The 19,956-nt window shown below is 39.8% G+C and overlaps 1 protein-coding gene across 2 annotated transcripts in view; it reads left to right on the top strand.

The window, feature by feature from the left end:
- fat2 (FAT atypical cadherin 2) overlaps positions 1–19,956 on the top strand; it is a 141,257-nt gene that overhangs the window by 92,988 nt on the left and 28,313 nt on the right. For both annotated transcript variants that reach the window (XM_023287815.3, XM_055016282.1), the window contains exons 20-23: positions 2,425–2,622; positions 4,422–5,022; positions 6,671–6,871; positions 12,110–12,267. In XM_023287815.3, the coding sequence (XP_023143583.2) occupies positions 2,425–2,622; positions 4,422–5,022; positions 6,671–6,871; positions 12,110–12,267 (1,158 nt within the window). The remainder of the gene's footprint in view (positions 1–2,424; positions 2,623–4,421; positions 5,023–6,670; positions 6,872–12,109; positions 12,268–19,956) is intronic.

The raw sequence follows: 19,956 nt of genomic DNA, 5'->3' as shown, positions 1-19,956 counted from the left end.
CGTTTGTGTCTCTGGCGGCGACATCACATCAGTGTTTCACAATGCTCGCTGACAGTTAATGTTTTCCGTGCCAGCTCTCCGTCACTCAGCTCTGCCAGCTCGGAAACTCCCGTCCAGTCGCAGAACAGCTCATTCAAAACGCTGCCAAACGTATGGTAATGAATCCAAACTCTGCGATAATGTCTCCACTGCCAGCTGTTCCTGATGAAGAAACTCTGATTGCATTGAGCAGATGGATGTTGCTGAAGCAGGGGAAAGAAGTTAGGTTTTATTTAGTTTTTTCCCTGACAGTTGTGCAGGTCGACAGGGGCAGCGTCCTCCCTCCTGTAGAGTTTGCACGTCTTTGTTTGACAGTTTGTCACTCTTGGACGCCCACTTTAACAACTGGCACATCTGTTGTGGTGAAGCGTTGGTGTCACAGTGGGCAGCAGTCAAAACTGAGTAGAAGCAAATGCACAGGTAATTCGTTGTGTTTGAAGAACTTTCCCAAAGCTCCGGCATACGTTTCAGGGAAGGATACGGCGAAGGACGTAACTTGTAGACTCAACAATGCCTTCTTTTACTCTTAAAATATGAATTATAAACTTATGCAACAACTGACTGTTGTAGAAAAGACCTGTTTACACTACCGTTCAAAAGTTTGGGGTCACTTAGAAATGTCCTTATTTTTGAAAGAATACAGTTTTTGATAACAGTCTAGACATTGTTAATGTGGTAAATGACTATTCTAGCTGGAAACAGCTGATTTTTAATGGAATATCTCCATAGGGGTACAGAGGAACATTTCCAGCAACCATCACTCCTGTGTTCTAATGCTACATTGTGTTAGCTAATGGTGTTGAAAGGCTCATTGATGATTAGAAAACCCTTGTGCAGTTATGTTAGCACATGAATAAAAGTGTGGGTTTTCATTGAAAGCATGAAATTGTCTGGGTGACCCCAAGCTTTTGAACTGTAGTGTATTTTCCATTACATTTTGAATTGTCTCCTGGTGTCTAAGTTTTGTCACTTAAATCAAGACATTTTCACCATAAACTGATAAAGGCACAGAAAAAGCACAAATTGGTCCATGAAATTGACTAAAGAGCCTCAGTTTGACATTTTGTGTCCAATGTATGTTGCCCTAAAGCTAAATAAGTTGGACTGGGAAAATGATGACCTATATACAGACTGAACTCGGGTTCTGTTTTGCCAACAAAGAATACTTTAATCTAGAACTGACTGTCATCATGGCTTAGCAAAACTAGCCTTGTAATGAACTGTTACACAATTAAAAAATAACCTCTGTTTAGTAAGTCCAAATTTATGGATGTAAAAAGATTGTAAAAGTTCGACCTCTTCAAGTGTACGTTTAAAGTTACTGGAACCAATTTTGTTCTATTTAAATTGCAATTAAAAGTTTTGGTGCAACAAAATTAAATGTTTGCAACAGAAACTAACCACAGGTTTAACTTTAGCCTTTTTTAAGCTACTTCAAATTGAAGCACAATTCAACTGGGTTTAACATTAAATCAGTTTTTGATGCAGCCCAGCATAAGAAAGTTTAATGTAGGACACATTTGTAGCTCACAGTGAAATCTCACTAATTCCCGCTGTCTCCGTTTGTCTTCATTAATTGGCATTTGTTCCTTTTTTTAACTGCCCAAGCTTCCAAGCACCTATCCTCCACAACTTTAGAGCCGTAATCACTTCTCCCAGGGATCTTTGGCATCACAGTGGAGATAAAAGAGGCAATCTGCCGGCTGCCACTTCAATCTCCAACTGGTTCCTCATGGAAAACCTGTGCAGGGGATGTGAATCCTCTCCATCATTGATGCCTTGAACCACTGAGCTGTACGAAGCGGGACTGTGTGTTGTGATGCGTGCTATAATTGAAATCTGAAAGTCCTCACCGGAGGTGTTGCATGTTTTAGCCCATTAACTCCAAATTGTGTATACTTTCCTGCCACCCATATCCCAAAGCGTGCTGTAAGTTTTTAGATTGATAACCTATTTTCCAGGGAGCTGCTGTTTTTTTATTATTTTCAGTACTCTATGAAATTCAACACGCGGACTCTCTTAAATCGCTTGAGATGGGTAATCCATCACAGCAAACAGTTTAGGGTTTTTATAATTTTTTTGGTGAAAGTTACTGTCCTGTGGTAATGAAGTTGTGAGCAGAAAGGCGGCAGTTTGTAGGGAGTCTCAATAAAAATAAAGAAAAAAATAAAGAAGTAGCCCTCAAGAGTTATGTTTCTTTAATGCCAAATCAAACATGGAAGTTGTGTTGCTGTGGAGGTGGACGCTGGATTTAAATGCCTGTTCTGTGCTGTGTAACTTCAATGCACCAGTATTGAAAACTAATAAAACATTATGGCCTCCATAAAGTTGTTAAAGTGGAACTGTATAAAGTAGAAGATGAAGTAATAAACCTGTCCCCTGCAGGAGGGCGAGTCACTCGGCAGCAGCATCCTCCAGCTCGTGGTGACGGACAAAGACACGCCCAAGAACGGCCCGCCTTTCTCTTTCCACATCGTCAGCGGCAACGAGGACCGCCGTTTCCACGTCGACCAGGGCGGCCTGCTGTCGCTCTCTGCTCCACTCAGGAAGAAAGTAAAACCCCAACATCAGCTGAAGATACAGGTAAGAGGTCTGCAGCACAAGCCTAAAGTTTGATTCACTCTACCTTAACCTTTTACACTTTTTTTGGTTTGTTTTCTGTTTTTTTTTCAAGAAACTATACGCTTTGAATAAAAGAGTGCATTGTAATCCTGCTCCAGCGATAGCATGCTGATGCACTGCTGAGTTCCCCTCATGGTTTCAGTTGCTGACAGCGTAACAATTCAATTTAAACATAGAACACAGTGGAAACTGTAGTTCATGTAGAATCAGAAGTTTGAGAGGTTGGTCTGAGGTTGCATCTTTCAGAAGTTTTCGAGTACAGCTGAATATGCATATTGGTGGACTGCCTGGTATTTTGCTCTGAAAACTGCTGATAAATAATGCTTTGGTCCAAATGCTGTATTTTTCATTTTGACTATTTCCATCGTGGAAAAAAAAAAATCACACATATATATATATATATATATATATATACACACACACACACACACAACACTTAGAGGATCACTGGGCAGAAACAGCTCAGAAGGAAAAGGAAGAAATATAATCAGTTTTAAATAGTCAATACAGCGGTGAAAGTAATCAAATGAACTGCATTGTTTCTGGGTTTGGCAGGCTATACTTAGCACTCTGTGGCATTAATTGTGAAGAGTTTGCTTTTTGTTTCTAATATACCGGACACACTATGGAGGAGTTTCACATTGATTTATGTTCATTTCACCCCTCCAGCAGTCAGAAGAGAAATCTGTTTTGGGTGTTTGCAGATCCAGTCTTAAATCTCCCGACCTGCTTGCAGACTCATTGGGTCGCCCAGTAATATCGTCTTGTTTGAGTTAAAGTCAGTATCCTTACGGTCATGCTGCCACCCAGACCCACACTCAACATGCTAGATATTAAAACCGATATTAAACTGTCACCTCCAGTTCTTATTGAAGAACAAACAACCTGTGTTCATTTCATCTTTCCCATCATTTTCTCATTAATTTAGCCTCTTGCTTTAGTTTTTTTTTTGCATCACAGCAAGTTGTTGCAACACAATCTCCATTTTGTTTCCATCTGTTACTCCCATAAGATAATGTGTGGTGGTGCACTGCTCCCATAATTTTAATGTCCTGTAGTGTTATTCACCTTTATTTACAAATCTTGTAGTGTCTATATGTCTGAAATTGTAGAGAACAGTAGCTGAAGTTTCTCCTTATGTGTGATGCCACCCGATTTCAAATTCTGTTAGACAATAGTGCAGACACGAGGCAGACAGGTTGTGGTAACAGAAAAACTTAACTTTAATAAAGTAACGTACTAGAAGGGTAAGTGGTGAAACGAATACAAAGCAGCTGTTGATCGAGGGATAAATCCAAACTAAAAGACTAAGTAAATTCTAAATAAACAGGGAGAGACACAAACATGGGAATCAAAAAAGACACAGAGAAAAACTAACAGGATGAAATCTAACAAAACCAAACCAAACCCAGAGACTGTGACAGTGAGCCTGGCTTTATGTTGATCCACCCTGGATCAGAACCAGTCACAAGATGACTGGTATGATAGGAAAACAGAAAAACACAAAGTGATGTTACTTTTTCAAACTTTACTCTAATCATGTCGTTCTTTTTTTATGTGAAGTATCAATTTTATATCTTCAGATCTCTAAAATGTAATGTAATAAGGTTTGCTAATTACTGGTCAGCAGTAAATAAGCTCTTTATTGTAAGGAGTCACCATCCCAAAAGGAAAGAAACACTGATCGTCTGCTGTCTTACATTTATAAAATCAGTTGTGATTTTTCAGAAATAAAGCTTCTTGTATGCATCTTCACTCAGGTGACAGACAGCGGCCACCCTCCCCTCTCCTCCATCTGTGTGGTCAACATCAACGTCACTGAACAGAGCAAGTATCCTCCCTCTGTAGTGCCCTTGGAGGTCTTCATTACCACATCTGGAGGCCTGTTTGCAAACCGGGTCATCGGCCGGCTCCACGCCTCGGACCAGGACCTGCAGGACGTCCTCAACTACAAGCTGGTGTCAGAAAACCCTGATGGGAAAAGGTTTTCCATAGACCTGGCTGATGGCAAAATCTGGGCGGACGAAAACCTGGAGGAGGGCTCGTACGCGCTCAACGTCAGCGTGAGCGACGGCAAGTTCAGCGTGTGGACGAGCGTCAAAGTTCACGTGTGGACGGCGAAGCAGGGAGCGTTGGACTCGGGCCTGACGCTGCAGCTGGTCGGGATGTCACCGGAGGAGTTTCTGGGCGATCACTGGAGAGGCCTCCAGCGCAGCCTCGGACAAGCTCTGGGTCTCCCCAGACAAGAGCTTCACCTGGCCAGCCTGCAGCAGCTGCCCGATGCCCAGGTCCTGGAGGCCCTGCTGATCTGGAAGCCTCAGAATGGACTCATCCAGTCCCTGCCAACCAGCAGACTTGCAGGTGAGTATTTTACCCAAAGTTCCCATGCGAAGTTTGCTGTAGTGGGGTGTTTATTATTAATTCCAGTGTAACAGGCCAGATTAAACCCCCGACCAGTTTATACCTGCGTATACTTTGGCCTAGGCTAGTTCATACCCCAGAGGCTGGAATAGCCTAGCCCAGAATATACCACTCCAGGCCAAAATATACCACACGTAAAACAAGATGACATTACATGCTTAGGCAAAAATACAAACACATACTAAGCTGAGGCTTGGTGGTTTGGTGGTTAGCACTTTAGCCATGCAGCTAGAAGATCCCCGGTTTGCATCCCTGCCTTCCCAGGATCCTCCTGTATGGAGTCTGCATGTTCTCCCTGTGCATGCGTGGTTTTCTTGGGGTTCTCCAGCTTCCTCCCACAGTCCAAAAATTGTGTGTAGGTGTGAATGTGAGTGTGACTGTTTGTCTCTATGTGTTGCCTTGTGATGGACTAGCGACCTCCAACGTGTTTTATGGAGCATAGATCAAGTCAATCTTAGTTTAAGCACAAATCAAAGGTAATGCAGAGATATTATACTGAAATCTGTTATACAGAAACAATTGAAAATCAGCCAATGTGGATGTTCTTTGATATTGTTTTGCTTACAACATACATTTTCCTGGTTTTCAATTCAGTTATTCCTTTGATTTGAACTTTTTCAAATATATTTAGCTCAAGGACATTTTAGTTATGTTCTTTCTTAATGATTTGCTGGCTGAGGATACGTCTTTGTAAAAAACAACAAAAACAGAAAACTAAATAACTGAACACTTAAGAGTTTAACATGATTAATCTTTATGTGTCAGCAGGTATAAACTGTTGACACATATACCCAGGTATACTTTGGCTGTAAGGTTAATCTGGCCTGTTACACCTATAAACGGTGAGCTTACCAACACAGAGCGTGAGTCTGTGAAGGTAAGCCAACCCAGAAAATTTACAGAGTAAAACATTTTATACAGTTGAGATCAGACAGGATGTAAATACAGAAAAGAACAGTGGTCAGTTTGCATATGGTTGCTAATCAATGACAAATGGTGATGGAGTGAAGGGGTCTGGTAGCCATCAGAAGGTACACTACCGATCAAGAGTTTGGGCTCATCCAGACAATTTCATGTTTTCCATGAAAACTCACACTTTTATTCATGTGCTAACATAATTGCACAAGGGTTTTCTAATCATCATTTAGCCTTTCAGCACCATTAGCTAACACAATGTAGCATTAGAACACAGGAGTGATGGTTGCTGGAAATGTTCCTCTGTACCTCTATGGAGATATTCCATTAAAAATCAGCCGTTTCCAGCTAGAATAGTCATTTACCACATTAACAATGTCTAGATTGTACTTTTGATTAATTTAATGTTATCTTCATTGAAAAAAAATGCTTTTCTTTCAAAAATAAGGTCATTTCTAAGTGACCTCACACTCTTGAATGGTAGCGTAAGTGTCTGGCACATAGTTGCAAATAGCAAAAGGTGAGAGAAGAGGGGTTTGGTAAGAGAATTATGAATAACAACAGTAATGGAATTACTATTTTCTTCATCATGATCAATCAGCACAGTAATTAAATGAATCCATTAAATCAGCAGCTATGTACACAGTCTGAGATGTTGAAATCTTCGATGCAGGGATTTTAGCAGACATCGAGGACTCGCTGGGCCTCAGAATCCTCCGGGTGAGCCACAACGGCTGTCTGGGTACCGGCTGTCCTCCGCGAGGCTGCAGGAATGCCGTTCGGCTGTCAGGGGAGAGACTGAGTCATTTCACCACAGCGAGAGCCGGTTACATCACCCCGCTGCACACCTGGGAGAGCGTCTGCCCCTGTAACGGTACGTCCGTCTGTCAGTGAATGTACCTGAGCTTGGCTAATGACCGAGTGTGTGCGTGAGTTTAATGACAGTTCTGAGGTTCGCTATCACACAGCTCGAGCAGGATGAGTCTGCAGCCGGCGATTCTGCTGCTGCTGCTGCTCTGACAATTGATCCAGTTCAAAAGTGTGGCGTTGCATAAGAGAAACGAGCTGTACGTGTGAACCAGCAGGAATTACAGCCGACTCCCTCAACTTCCACAAAGAGTACAGAGTGCACGCTGTCCTCGACTGACTCTCATCCAACTGTGCTATAGAACAAATACAAAGTGCTGCTGAGAAAAACTGAGGTGAAGCCCAATTTAAAACTCTCCAATTAATCTGTCAAAATGGAGGAAAATTAAGCTTTTCACGTTTTTATTTCAACATATGTATAGAGTACAGGCAATTACAAGTGAAAACACCCACAGGGATAGAAGCAATTAGGGGACTAAATACAAAAAGAAATAGTTTGATTCTTGCTGCACAGTTTTTTTCTGCCGTCCAGCTTTTCAGTGCTTCTTCTATCCATCTCTCATCCAATCAGGGTTCATTCCCATTCATTCTTTATCAGTTCCTTGTTTACTTCATTCCATCTGACCCAATTTCACACTACATATTGTTTACTGTGGGTACTGCATGTATATTTGCTGCAGTGTCATATATCATCTACACCATAACTCATATACCTATGCAAATGAGCATTAATTACAGAATAACTCTGAAATATTTACTGTCAGTTCAAGTCATTTGCGGTGAGCATCTGCTGCAAATGTTTTAGCATATATCCTGCATGAGTAGTCTTAGTTGCATCCGCTTTTAACTCATGAAAACACCACATGTATGCATTTGTTTTATTCACAGTTTAGTCAGCTGATCAGTTTGTGATGTTTATACATACTACCGAAAATTCAGGGAGCCATTAAAATCAGATAATTCTTTCGTGGACGTTTGAAGATTTAAAACAACTCCGCAAAAGTGCAATAAATAACCACAACCAAACAGTGAGTAGCCAGATCTTGACGCCGATAGATAAACTTCTTAGTGGATTTTTTCCCTACACCTGTGGACACAACCATGTTTATACATCTCCAATTTTGCTAGGATCTGTGGGCAAGTTTGTACATATATGGACTCACAAAAAGCACCGAAAAATCAGCATCTTCCTTTGTGTACTTTTTTTTAACTTTCACTTTGGGACTGCACCTCAAAGTCTCTGAATGTTGAGCCTGGGATTGGGCCATCGAGTTTCAGCCCAATATGCTGTATTTTGCGACACATAATTATAAGCCTCACCACTGGGTTTAGTTGAAGCAAGAGTTCTAGTCGTCTTTTAGTTTTTGAGTTATTTCGGACAATTCTTGAGTCAGCTTTAATGTTTTTGTTCCTTGCCACAAATTTTCTGGTCAATTTGGACAGTTTTATGTTACTTTGGTCAAATTTGTACTTTATTTTGAGCAAGTTTCAAAGGATTTTGGACACTTTGAGACTTCGAGCACATTTAAACATAGTGTATCAGTAGAATAAATGCAGCATGACTCAAAACAGTGAACAGAGCAGCAAGTTGTTGGAAGATACATTCAGCATGGTGAAATATCTTTCTACAGCTCATGAGCTGATGACACAAAACTGGACTAAAACTCGTCCAAAACGGCAGTAAACATATTGAAAAATGACTCAAATTCTCCATAGACTGAAATATTGTCATTTGAAACAAATTTTGAGATAATTTTACAAATGTAATTCATTTAAAGTATTTGGGGGAAGTTTGGGGTTATTTTTACAGTCATTTTACATCTTTTTATGTCAGTTTTGCATCATTTTATGTCTTTTTGAGTCAATTTAGGCCAATTTGGAAAATGTTATGTTACTTTTTGACAAATTCAGATTTACATTGAGATTTAAGCATGATGTGAGGAAATATCCTCCGTGCTGTTTGTGTTGGTGAGTTTTTGAAGAAGCCCTTATGAGCATCATCCTGTCCTGGTGTTTTCTCTCAACTCTACGGGAGCTTCAAGCATCTTTACCCATCTTACATCTCTTGGTTTGTTGCTCTGACTTGTATTTTCATGCAACTCAATAAAGATCTCTGTGTTTTTCGGAGATCAAAGGGCCTTTTTCTTCTTACCTGTTACACGCTGTGAACTAAGGCTATAAATCCCTTCATACAAGTCACTCAGAACATCTTTTAAAATTCTAGACAACTCATCTAAACCGCTAAACAACGGCGCCACCTGGACCGACTTTGCTGATTTGTGTTGGCATTCCTGCGAGGATTAGTTCTGTCCCCAAAGACGTCAACTCAGCTGAGGGCTCACCAGGACAGACGCTCATTATCTCATTTAGAGCTTTGCCTCTGGAAAATCTTTTGATTGTGTTATCGCCGCCGTGTTTTGACTATATCTGATAGCCTTTCGGTCTTAAAAGACTCAAAGTCTTGTTGATAAGGAGCTGTGAGTGAGATTACAGAGCACACAAGTATCTTAAAAGCTGTGCTTTCCAACTGCTTCATGTTTCTGATGTCTACGTATCATTTCACAGAGCCGTGATATACGCTATTCAAACAGCGATAAGGAATGGATGGAATATAGAAGAGTCTGTATTTACTTTATAAACATGTGCTTTAAACCGAGCTACCAATACTGAAATGGCTTTTCAGTGATTGCTTTGAATGATCAGTTATTTCAATGCTAAAACAACTAGTCGATTAGTTAATTAAATTAAATCATCAACAGGAAATTAACCACCAGCAATTTTAATCATCAGTTAAGTGATTTATTCAGTAAAACTGCCAAACGTGAGCTGGGTTCCAGCTTCTCAGTGCCAGAGATTGATTAATGTCGGATTGCTCCAACAAAACAAAACCACGGTGATCAGTTTTCTGCAACTTTATAGACTAAGCTTTTAATTGAAAAGAAATAATAACCAGATTAATCAGTAACATAAACATAATTAGTTGCTTCCCCAGAAAGTTCACAAAGATGACAACCACTAAAATAAACACAAGTCATTACACAAACAGTGATTGAGTTTTTGACCTTTTTTTATCATTCAAAATTTGATTAAATAGTGCATTCTGTGTTTGTCATTAAATTTTAATCTTTATTATTTGTTTATAAGGTGTTTTCTTGCGTTAATATTTGTGTTGCCGGTGGCAACTGACAAACAAGACTAATTGTTTCTCCAACCAGCCGGCAAGGGTTTTAAACCGGTGACCTTTTAGATGACTGGTCTGGTGGAGCAGAATGTACAAATTAAAGTTAGAGGCTTCAAATTCCACCTCAACAAAAGTTTCTATCCAATGAAGAGGAGAGTTTTTTTGAGGCAGCAGACCTTGGGAACATCCCCACGGGCCTTATTAAAGTTTCATCGAACTGAATTTTTGTCCATACATGAATTCATTCAGTCTTTTCCTCCTGCTTTTGTTCTTAATCATGCCAAAACCTGTGCAAAATTACTTTGTTCCGGTCTTTTGTTCCTTTTTTTTTCTGACTTTAAAAGACTAAACTGTCACATCTCGCGGAAAATAATGTTGCTGCCTTCAGGACTGATGAAGATCAGTTTGGAAAAAAAACAAGAATAAATTGGTTAGAATTTTTCTGGAGATGTTCAGTGCTTTCAGAGTTTAGTTAGCAAGGGTCTAGTGGTTGGAGAGTCTGTAGAAGACTTATTAAGACTTTAATTAGTTAAGACTAATTGATTATGACTAATTTGCAAAGACTGAAAGTTGTCTGATGTATGAGGGAAGACATGTTGACACTAACAGTCTCCAGGATATGGAATTTTTTATTTTCCATACATGAATCTACATATTTTTCAAAAATGACAAAGACAGACCCAAACATGTATCCAGTCAAACATTTACTCAAGAAGACAATACGTCTGACAATGACAATTAATTTTAATCACTTAACACATTAACTTTACCTATGCTTTATTTTTTGAAAATCATCCTTCTTTATAATAAATGTGAACAACATATAAACTAAGCTGAATCTTTGAGTTCAAAGTTAAACTTTTAGCTTTATTTGCAGTTACTTGGGATGGCTTACCACTGGCCAATATATGACGCTCGGCTGAAAATGTAAAAGCTGTGGTTATGGAGGGAAACATTGTTGGTGATTAATTTACTTGGTTTATTTAACAGAGACAATTATTTTTCATCGGTCATTATTTGATGGATTAATTAGCGCTGAGCTCCCAAAATGACCCAGATGTCTGGGTTTGTCCGGGCAATGATGCCAAACCCGAAGATATTTGATTTTAAATCAAATTAAACTGAGCAAACCAGGAAATCCTAGCAGCTGAGACTATGAAACAAGCATTTTACGAAGAACTAAAGCAGTACAGCAATTATTAAAACTGTTTGCTGAAAAACCTTCTCAAACTGACTGGACTATTCGACTCATTTTTCAAGATTCAAGATTCCTTTCATGTCATTTTCCTTAGTATCTATATATCGTAAAACAAAAAAATGTTCCTCACCAGAGCAAGCACTTAAAACTAAGAAATAAGATAAATGAAAACAGTGACAACTATAATTATATAGCGGATGTCTAAAAATAGCAGCAAGTTCAAGTTTAACAGGTGAGAATGATAAAAAAAAGTGCATGTCCTGTACATGATGGAGATCATTTTAGACAGCAGCAGGTTAAGGTAAGAAGAATAAAAAGTGCATGTGCAAGATGGAGTGCTGGAGATATCCAGCGTCCACATAGTGTCTTATGGATGCAACAGGAGAAAACACTCATTCTTCCCAGTACAATCAATTATGAAAATCTTTTTTTGTTTCTTTAATCCGAGATCTTAACAGATCCAAGATACAAATTTTGACATATAGGCAGTTAGAGCCGTGATATGTGATATTTTTTTTTCTATCTTTTTTTTTTATATATGCAGCTGGAGCTAACATATAAAAAGCCCCCAAAAAATAAAAGAGAAATCAAAGAAAAGAGCAGAAAAACTATTGGATATTTAAACAGATTATACAGAATGAGTGAAAAAAAATGGTTTAAATGAAATGGCGGAAGAGGACACAAATTATTTAAGGTTTTTTAAGGTGTAGATAAAATAGATTCAGGTAAAATTAGCAGAACTCGTGTGTGTTCATGTATCATACGTGACTGTTCATGTTTTCATTCATGTTTCATTAGACAGAATTGTGCTTCTCTACATTTTTGGATGATTCACCGTCGGTTGTTGTTCTGTTTCTGTCTGTCAGAGTCGGCGCTGAGGTTCGACGGGAAGTCCTACCTGAAGTATCTTCACAGGATGGACGAGGACAGCCAGGACTTCAGGCTGTCCCTGAGGTTCAAGACTTACCAGGAGCAGGGCCTCATGGTGTCCACCGCCAGCACCAAGGACTGGGGAACTTTACAGGTATTTATCTATCTAACGCTGCATGTAAAGACAGAATCAGAAGACAGGACTTTCATATAATGGCTTATAAACAGACAGATGCAGCCTCGTTTTATTTGCTCAGTTACTGCTCTGTCCTGTAGTGTAGCCAGTTCAGCATTTTTCATTTTCTGCTTCAGGATCAGGATTTTTACATACAAAAACCAGCTGACAAAATATGATTAATTGCTGTTGTAGAATACACTGTCCAGCCAAATATAATGTCATTGAGAAATTCTCCTCCTCAACCAGCTGCTGCCTACTCAGTACAGTTATATTACATAGATGCTGTTACATTCAGTATAATAGACCTTTTTACAGCATGGCATTGCTACTTTGGACCAATCAGGCTGAATCAGAATCTGGCTCGTAGCCACATGACATTTCTGTGCCAAGTCCCGTTCACTGTACTCTATTGTAGGACACAGGAAAACAAATGTGCTTCTGGGTATTTCCAGAATTGGAGAACATTTTATGTTGCACCCATCAAATTTCAAATAATCCATGTAAAAATATTAAAACATGTACTTGTTGTATAAATGTACTTGTCCCGAGACCAAATGTAAAAAATAAAAATAGGAAAGGAAATAAGAACATTTGAAAATGTTTTAAAAAATGCCAAATAAATCTGGAGTTCCCCATAAAATATGCAATAAAATTTATCTTGTCCCACCCCCCCGATGACCAAATTGAATCTAAAATACACCTGTTAAAATAAAATTTAAATCTCCTTTTTTTGGTATTATTTTTTCATTGATGTCTCTTGTAATTGTGGGAATTTTTTTTTAATCAACATAATATTTTAAATAATTATTATGCATGAAACATGTGCCCCATGACAGCCCTGTTGATGACGTTTTTGTCGTTTCGTGCCTCGTTTTTCTCATTTTGTGTCTCGTTTTTGTAGTTTTGTGTTTTGTTTTTGTCAATTTCTGTCTCATTTCTGTCATTTTGTGTCTCATTTTTGTCTTTTCTGTCTCATTTCTGTCATTTTGTGTCTCGTTTTTGTTGTTTTGGGTCTTGTTTTTCTCATTTTATGTCTCATTTTTGTCTTTTGTGTCTTGTTTTTGTCGTCATCATCATCAAACAGTTTTCCAAATGAACGGGTAGAGCAAAGCTATGTCTTCTATTCTGTTTTTTTATATTTTCAGAACATTGTCAGCCTTGACTGAATGTCTGACTCTACCTCATATTATCAGGATCAGACTAATTCTTTTGACTGTTTTCCATCAGTCAGTTTGTCCTCTTGGTCAGCAGTAACAGCTAGTTAAATATCTAGCTTCTACTGCTGAGAAAAAGATCACATTAGCATGGATTAGCAACCCTGTTACTGTGATCAGAGTAGGATTAGCAAACAACAAATAAAACATGGAATAAAAATGCTACCATTGATGTGTAAGCTGAGCCAATCAAGTCTTTGATAGTTTATTACCTAATATTGATGAATATGTAGCAGAAAATTGTCAAAGAGGAGGTTTATTTTTCAAAAAATTTGAAGCCTAAATGTCCTCCATTTCTGGAATATAACCCTTCTAAAGTGGCACATGCTTTAGTAAAACTAAATACTGGTGGTGAAGTAATCAGAATGTTGAACACACAGAAAACCCAAACATGTCGTCCTGCAGGATAAGCAGCTAGCTCACATCTTCAGCTGATTAAGTCGTGCTATTCATTACCGCAGCGTTCATTTAAAACCGGTCCAAGGTCAGACCAGGAATGAAACGAAATGCATGTCAGTGTTGGGTTCACATGGGAAATGCACCTCATTGTGTCTTGGTTGGAAACGTCGCAGCAGCTCAGGAAGACAAAAATGAGATTAAACTGCAACCGACGAGCAGCAATTTAATTACAGCTAAAGGAACCACAAAATCATTATTTTTATTCATTTCAGGGAAGTGTAAATATTTATTGTGCTCTCCCCTGAGGTGGGGCTTAATTTATTTCGCTCCTCTAGTGTTGCTGCGGTGGAGAGATTAAATCTCTTCCTAATTTTCAGATGCTGTTAGTGTAATATTGTTGTTTGACACTAATTTACTAGCAGAATGATAAAATGGGGGAGCTGCTGATTTAATCTAAGGGAGTTCTCACTGGGGAATGCTGACAACAAGTGAAGCTTTTCATTCCAGAAGGTTTCCAGCTTAGATTCACAAATAAGACTCGACGCTTGGCTTCAGCTTTGCACACTATCATCTTAAATACCAATGTTTTATTTGCTTCTCCGTGCCAGCAGCCATGTTATCGGTGCAATGTGTCATGCGTTTTGAAATGTTTGATGTGTGTTCAGCGTTTCGTCTTACATTTGGCGTCTAATCTCTGTTTGTCCTTTTCTGTGTTTACTGCAAACACAAAAATCCCAGAATAGCAGGACACTGCTGCGTATCTGGGTCAACTCCGTCAGCATCACACAGCACCTGTTGACACGCTGAAACTCGGCAAACAAAATCAACTCGATTTAAATTTGTTCTGTTGTGGCAACGCTGACATTTGAGACAATGTGGCCTTCTTTCGCTGTGAAATACCAGCTGCGTCCTGGGCCTTTTCATATCCACTGAGCTGACAGCTAAAGTTGACATGAGTTTGTTGTTCAGCTTTTTAGTCAATAATTTAGAATAAATAAAATAAACAAGCAAAGCCTTCAGAGAGCGTAGAACTCCGCCAACACTGCTCAATCCCCCCATATGGCATTGTCAGGAATGCAGCTTTTTTTTTTTTTTTTTTTTTAAGAAATGCAGCATTTATTTATTAGTTACCGATGATCAGAAATCATGACAACATTGAATGTGGCCATATAATATAGATGTACCCACAAACAAAATGACCTTGCGCTAAGCACAGGCGTGTGTTATGCATGTGTACGTTATGTACGGATACTGAATCACGTGACCTAAATATGTAGCATTCGATAGGAATTGATGGGACTCGGAATCACAGCCACAATTTAATCAATAGTTCCTTGTATCATTTCTGATGGATAAATCCTGATAAGTCCACAACAGTCAATTTGTAGTAGGATCACAATCATGAGATCATCAGCAGGCAGTAGTGTTCACTTGTTGTCATGGTTACAGTGACACTGTGTTGCTATCTCGCAGTGATATGAAAATCTTGAACAAATCCATGGATCCAGACTAAAAGCCACATCACTGCCAAAATCTAATCACTTGGTCCTTGTGTCATTTCTGACCTTCCCTGAAAATTTCAACCAAATCCGTAAATCCATTTTTGACTGTTGCTGGCAGACAGACAGACAGACAGACAGACAAACATACGCCGATTGTCACATAACTCCGCGTTCATCTCTGTGCTTTGTTTCCACACAGTTTTGTCCATAATTCCACAGGGTTAGAGTTCACTAAAGTCACTTTAGACCATGTATCATTTAAAAATTTGAAGAGAATCTGTAAATGCCAAAAAGTCTGCGCTCATCAGCACAAACAGGAAGCCATTACTAACTGTGTGACCAAGAGTCATGTGACAAAACTGTTCTCATAGAGGTGTAGGATTTTATATACCAGTTAAAAATGAGCCCACAGTGGGTAAAAATGTGACAGGAGAAAATAATCACCCAGAAAGTGCTTGGACTTATTGCTCTGTGTTCCTTGGCGGAGTAATAAATGTCCCTATGACACGGGTTCTATCTCACCGAATCTTAGCACATCAGGCATTTCTTGCCGTTATCTCCATGCGACAGATTGTCTCATGTGTTTATGTGCTAAATGCCTGATTGAATATCAGAGGCGGCGCTACATTCCCAACCCGCACACATTTTAAGTTCCACACTGGATTAGGAGGCCAGCGGTGCAGGTCTACTTCATTATTCTGCTGTTTTCCGGCGTAATCAGCTCATCAGTGCCCTTTTAACTCAGGTTTGCGATGCCTGCCGCCGCTGCACGTGGGCCACATGTTGCCCTTTTCCCTCGAAATGCACACAGAGGGAAGCGTTGGACTCGTGAAAGCTTCGCTGTCTTCAAGATTTATTGGCAAGTTTTTGTGGAATCGTCACGGGAAAGGAAGAATCATCTCGGTGCTACAATACAACGTCTACTGTACCATATTAAATGGGCACATTGAAAGAGAATAATGAATTGCTGTGTTCTTTGAGAGACATGAATAATTCTCAAAACAGATAACAAAAAAAAGGCTTGATATGGACTTGATATGCTGCGTGATGCTTCCCCTTGTGGGCTCTTCTCATTTGTGTGACATCCATGAGCTCTCAGGCTGAATATTCAATCATTCCGGTTCTCAGAAAACTTCAAAAGCAGCGTTCAGTCTTTCCCAAGGTTCTACCTCCTGGGTTTTGGATCTCGGCTCTGCACACGCAAGAACCTGCCTGATTCGTTGTGAGCCTAAATGGCTTCAAAAGGAATTCCTAAGCATGGTCATCGGAGAGGACCCCTTGCCTGGGTTTTGTGATGACTTGAGAGAACCCTCCTGGAGATACAAGACGCTATTTGCACGCTTCATTCCCCTCGGGACGTGAGCCGCCTTGGATTGCAGTAGTTTCTTACAAACTGTCAGATCTCATCAGTATGCGCTGCACCTCTGAGAAGAAGAAGACTGACTTAAGTTCAGACCTATTTGCCGCTGCTAATTCCTTTTTATGTCTGCACACATTGTCCTCTGAATCATCACCTTTGAAATGGAAATTGTGCCTGCTTGAATGAAAAGCTGTCATGGTAAACTGTGTAGACCAAGGAAAGGTGACTTGTCAGCGGAAGGGAAACACTGTCCTCGATGAGTGACAGCTTAGGTCTGACAGCGGAGTGGTTTGCACACTCCACGGTTACAAAGATGTGGACGCACGCTGGTGTAGAATCAGTGGACCAACACTCGATTCTCATGCTTGTTGTAGTAACACAAACTGACTTATGTGTCAATTCAGGCTTTTATCTCGGCAAGTGAGCAGGGAGAAATCACTGCTCAAAGACCTGAGACATTTCACTTAGCAGACACTTGTCAGGGTTGACAAGACACCCTGTTTTAGCAAATTTCAATGATTTAGAAATTCAGGTTCAGGTTCCGTCTCCTCAAAATGAAGGTAGGAGGTCATGTTCACTGTCATAGAGCTTCTTTCTAATTTTTAATGATTGTACTCTTTCTCTTAGTCTCTGTCCATTTGGGCAGATCGTCTGCATACATCTTCCTCTGCCTACCCCTTACTTCCTTCCCGTTAATGCTGCCTTCATTAAGTAAGCGCAACAGTTCATTGTTTCTCAAGATGTGACCATAACCTTTCTTGACTGGATGGTGTCCATTAACCTGCGCTTCTCATTTGCCATTTCCAAAACCTTCATTGGGTGAGCTGGTGAGGTCAAGCTGCAGTAATTGGGGATGTGTAGAGTTACAACTAAACTATTTTAAGGCAGGCAGGGATTATTTTCATGGTAAAAACTTTTAGTTTTGTAACTTTGATACGCAGAAATGACTTTTATGGCTTAAATAAATGACTGGGGAGGAACTTTAGACATTCATGTCTCCGTCAGGATAAGATGACATATTTTACTTGTACTTTAATAGGACATTAATATAGCATCATCTACAGAATTAAACATGTCCAGTACTTACGTTTAAGGTCAAACACCTGCAAAACCAATGACATTTCCATCAGCTCCAGTCTGTATTTTATGTGTCGATGTTTTTTTTTTTAATACATTATGACAATAGTTAGCACCTGATGCACAGAATTTAATTCTTGTTTAACTATTTAAATAAGATAAACAAGAATGTATGAGGGCAGATCATGCTCAGTGTTGATTTCTGTGTCATTCGATTTAATATTATTTCATTTAAGACAACTGTATCAACACCCAGTTTAGCTGTTTTCAATTTTAGGAAACATTTGCAACTGAATTAAGTTTAGTTCACTGTTTTTGTGCATAAATGCCACATGGAAAGCATCAGAACTGGTCAGTTTGCAGATGAAATAATGTCAGATCAACTTAGAGGTGACTGACACCTCTAAGTCTGATTTATCCAAACATCTGTAGAAAAATCTTTGTTTTTTTCTGACTAAAAAATAGAAATCTTAAATGGAAAAGTTGCTCCCAGTTCTCACTGTTTCTCCTAAAGTCTGTGATTGTCCATTTGTTCACGAAACTGTTCTTACAACCGCAAGGGGTCGCTAGTCTCTTACAGTCCCAACGACGTCCCCCAAGAGTGCACGACTTCCCAGCTCCATTAATGCAAAAGGGCATTCAAATATGCAGTTGGTCTGATTTGCCTTATTAGTGTGCATATAAATGTAGCCCCAAATGGCAATGCTGTTCCTATGTTACCCAGTTTTACTATGTTCAACAAACCAAGAGAGCGCAATCAGTGAAGCTTATATCACTCCAGAGGAACCTTGCCACCTCCTGCCTTGACTTAGCGCAATAACTGTCGGTATGTGGGTTCCCGTATACCGTACATCACATGCTAACGGAACACTGCAGCCGCTGTCGCATGCTGAACTTTGCCCAGCCGCATTAGAGCTCCCTGCAGGAAGCTTGCAGCGCTAGTGTTGAAACTGCGGCTCTGTGATTTATAGTCATGAAGCAGTGATGCCGTAGAGCTTTGGTCTCTGTGGAGTTGAACTTGACATGGTGCCCGCGCTACATTGGCTGTGCTGATACAGTAAAATCCTCAGTGCGTCAAACTGTGCTATCTCTCTTCAAATATCCACTATAAATCACACCAGAAGTCACACCAAGTCATGTAAAATAGATTAAAAGACACGCGACACGGTTTTTTTCTCTTGTTCCTCTGCCAGCGCTTCAGCATCTTCCCATGATAAGCCCAAGCCAGAGCAGCCCTCATTTCCCTCCCCTTGGCCTGTGTGCTGTCATTTATCCATGAGAAGAATTATCCAGGTCCATCCCTCCGAAATGAATCATTCTTGTTTTGTTTTGTTTTTTTTCATTGTTCCAGCCACAGGAGACCAAACAGAAACCTCTGGCAGAGACAGAAAGCTAAGCAGAATCACCCAGAGAATAGCACAGATGCTGAACAACCTGTTCATGGGTGAAACACAGTCAGGAAAGTGGAAAAAAATAAACATTCCAACAAAATAAGCATGCAAAACAAAGCGATGAGCTCTTCGTCCTGCAGTGTTTAAAAGAAGCGGCGGCTAGAAGATCGGTATCAATAATGCATCACGGCCTTCAGCGTCTGACGCTTGGCAATTTGCAAAATACACACTCCATCTGTATATTTAATAGAGAAGATATGAGGAGCATTCCTTTACATGAAGAAACATGAATAGATAAAAGATGCAGGGAAAAGCTGCTGGCTCGTTACTTTTTGGGAACGCTGAGCGTGCAGAAACACAAAGAGGCTCCCGCTGTTGTTGATGAAATGCTGAGCAAATGTGAACGACTGAGCGCCGCGGTGCTGCACAGGAGAAACAGCAGAAACATGGGAACCTAACAGCTAAAGCAAAGGTATAACATGTCCTCTGAGCATCTGCAGGCTTCATAGGCTAAATGTAAAGTGTGCTATATGTGTGGTGTGTTTGTGTTATAAATTTAAGATAAGATAAACTTTATTGAACCCACAGTGGGGAAAGTTCACTGCTACAGCAGCTCCAAGGAGAAAAAAAACTATAAAGTCCGTACAAGAATAAATTAGAAACACATTTCTGCTTGAAAGATGTTAGTTTGCTGGATCAAATTTTCGACACGTAATTACCAG

This window comes from Amphiprion ocellaris, chromosome 13 (genome assembly GCF_022539595.1).
Source record: "Amphiprion ocellaris isolate individual 3 ecotype Okinawa chromosome 13, ASM2253959v1, whole genome shotgun sequence".
NCBI lineage: Eukaryota > Metazoa > Chordata > Actinopteri > Pomacentridae > Amphiprion > Amphiprion ocellaris.
Note: the sequence above shows the minus strand (reverse complement) of the source record. Positions and strands in the feature narration are given on the sequence as shown.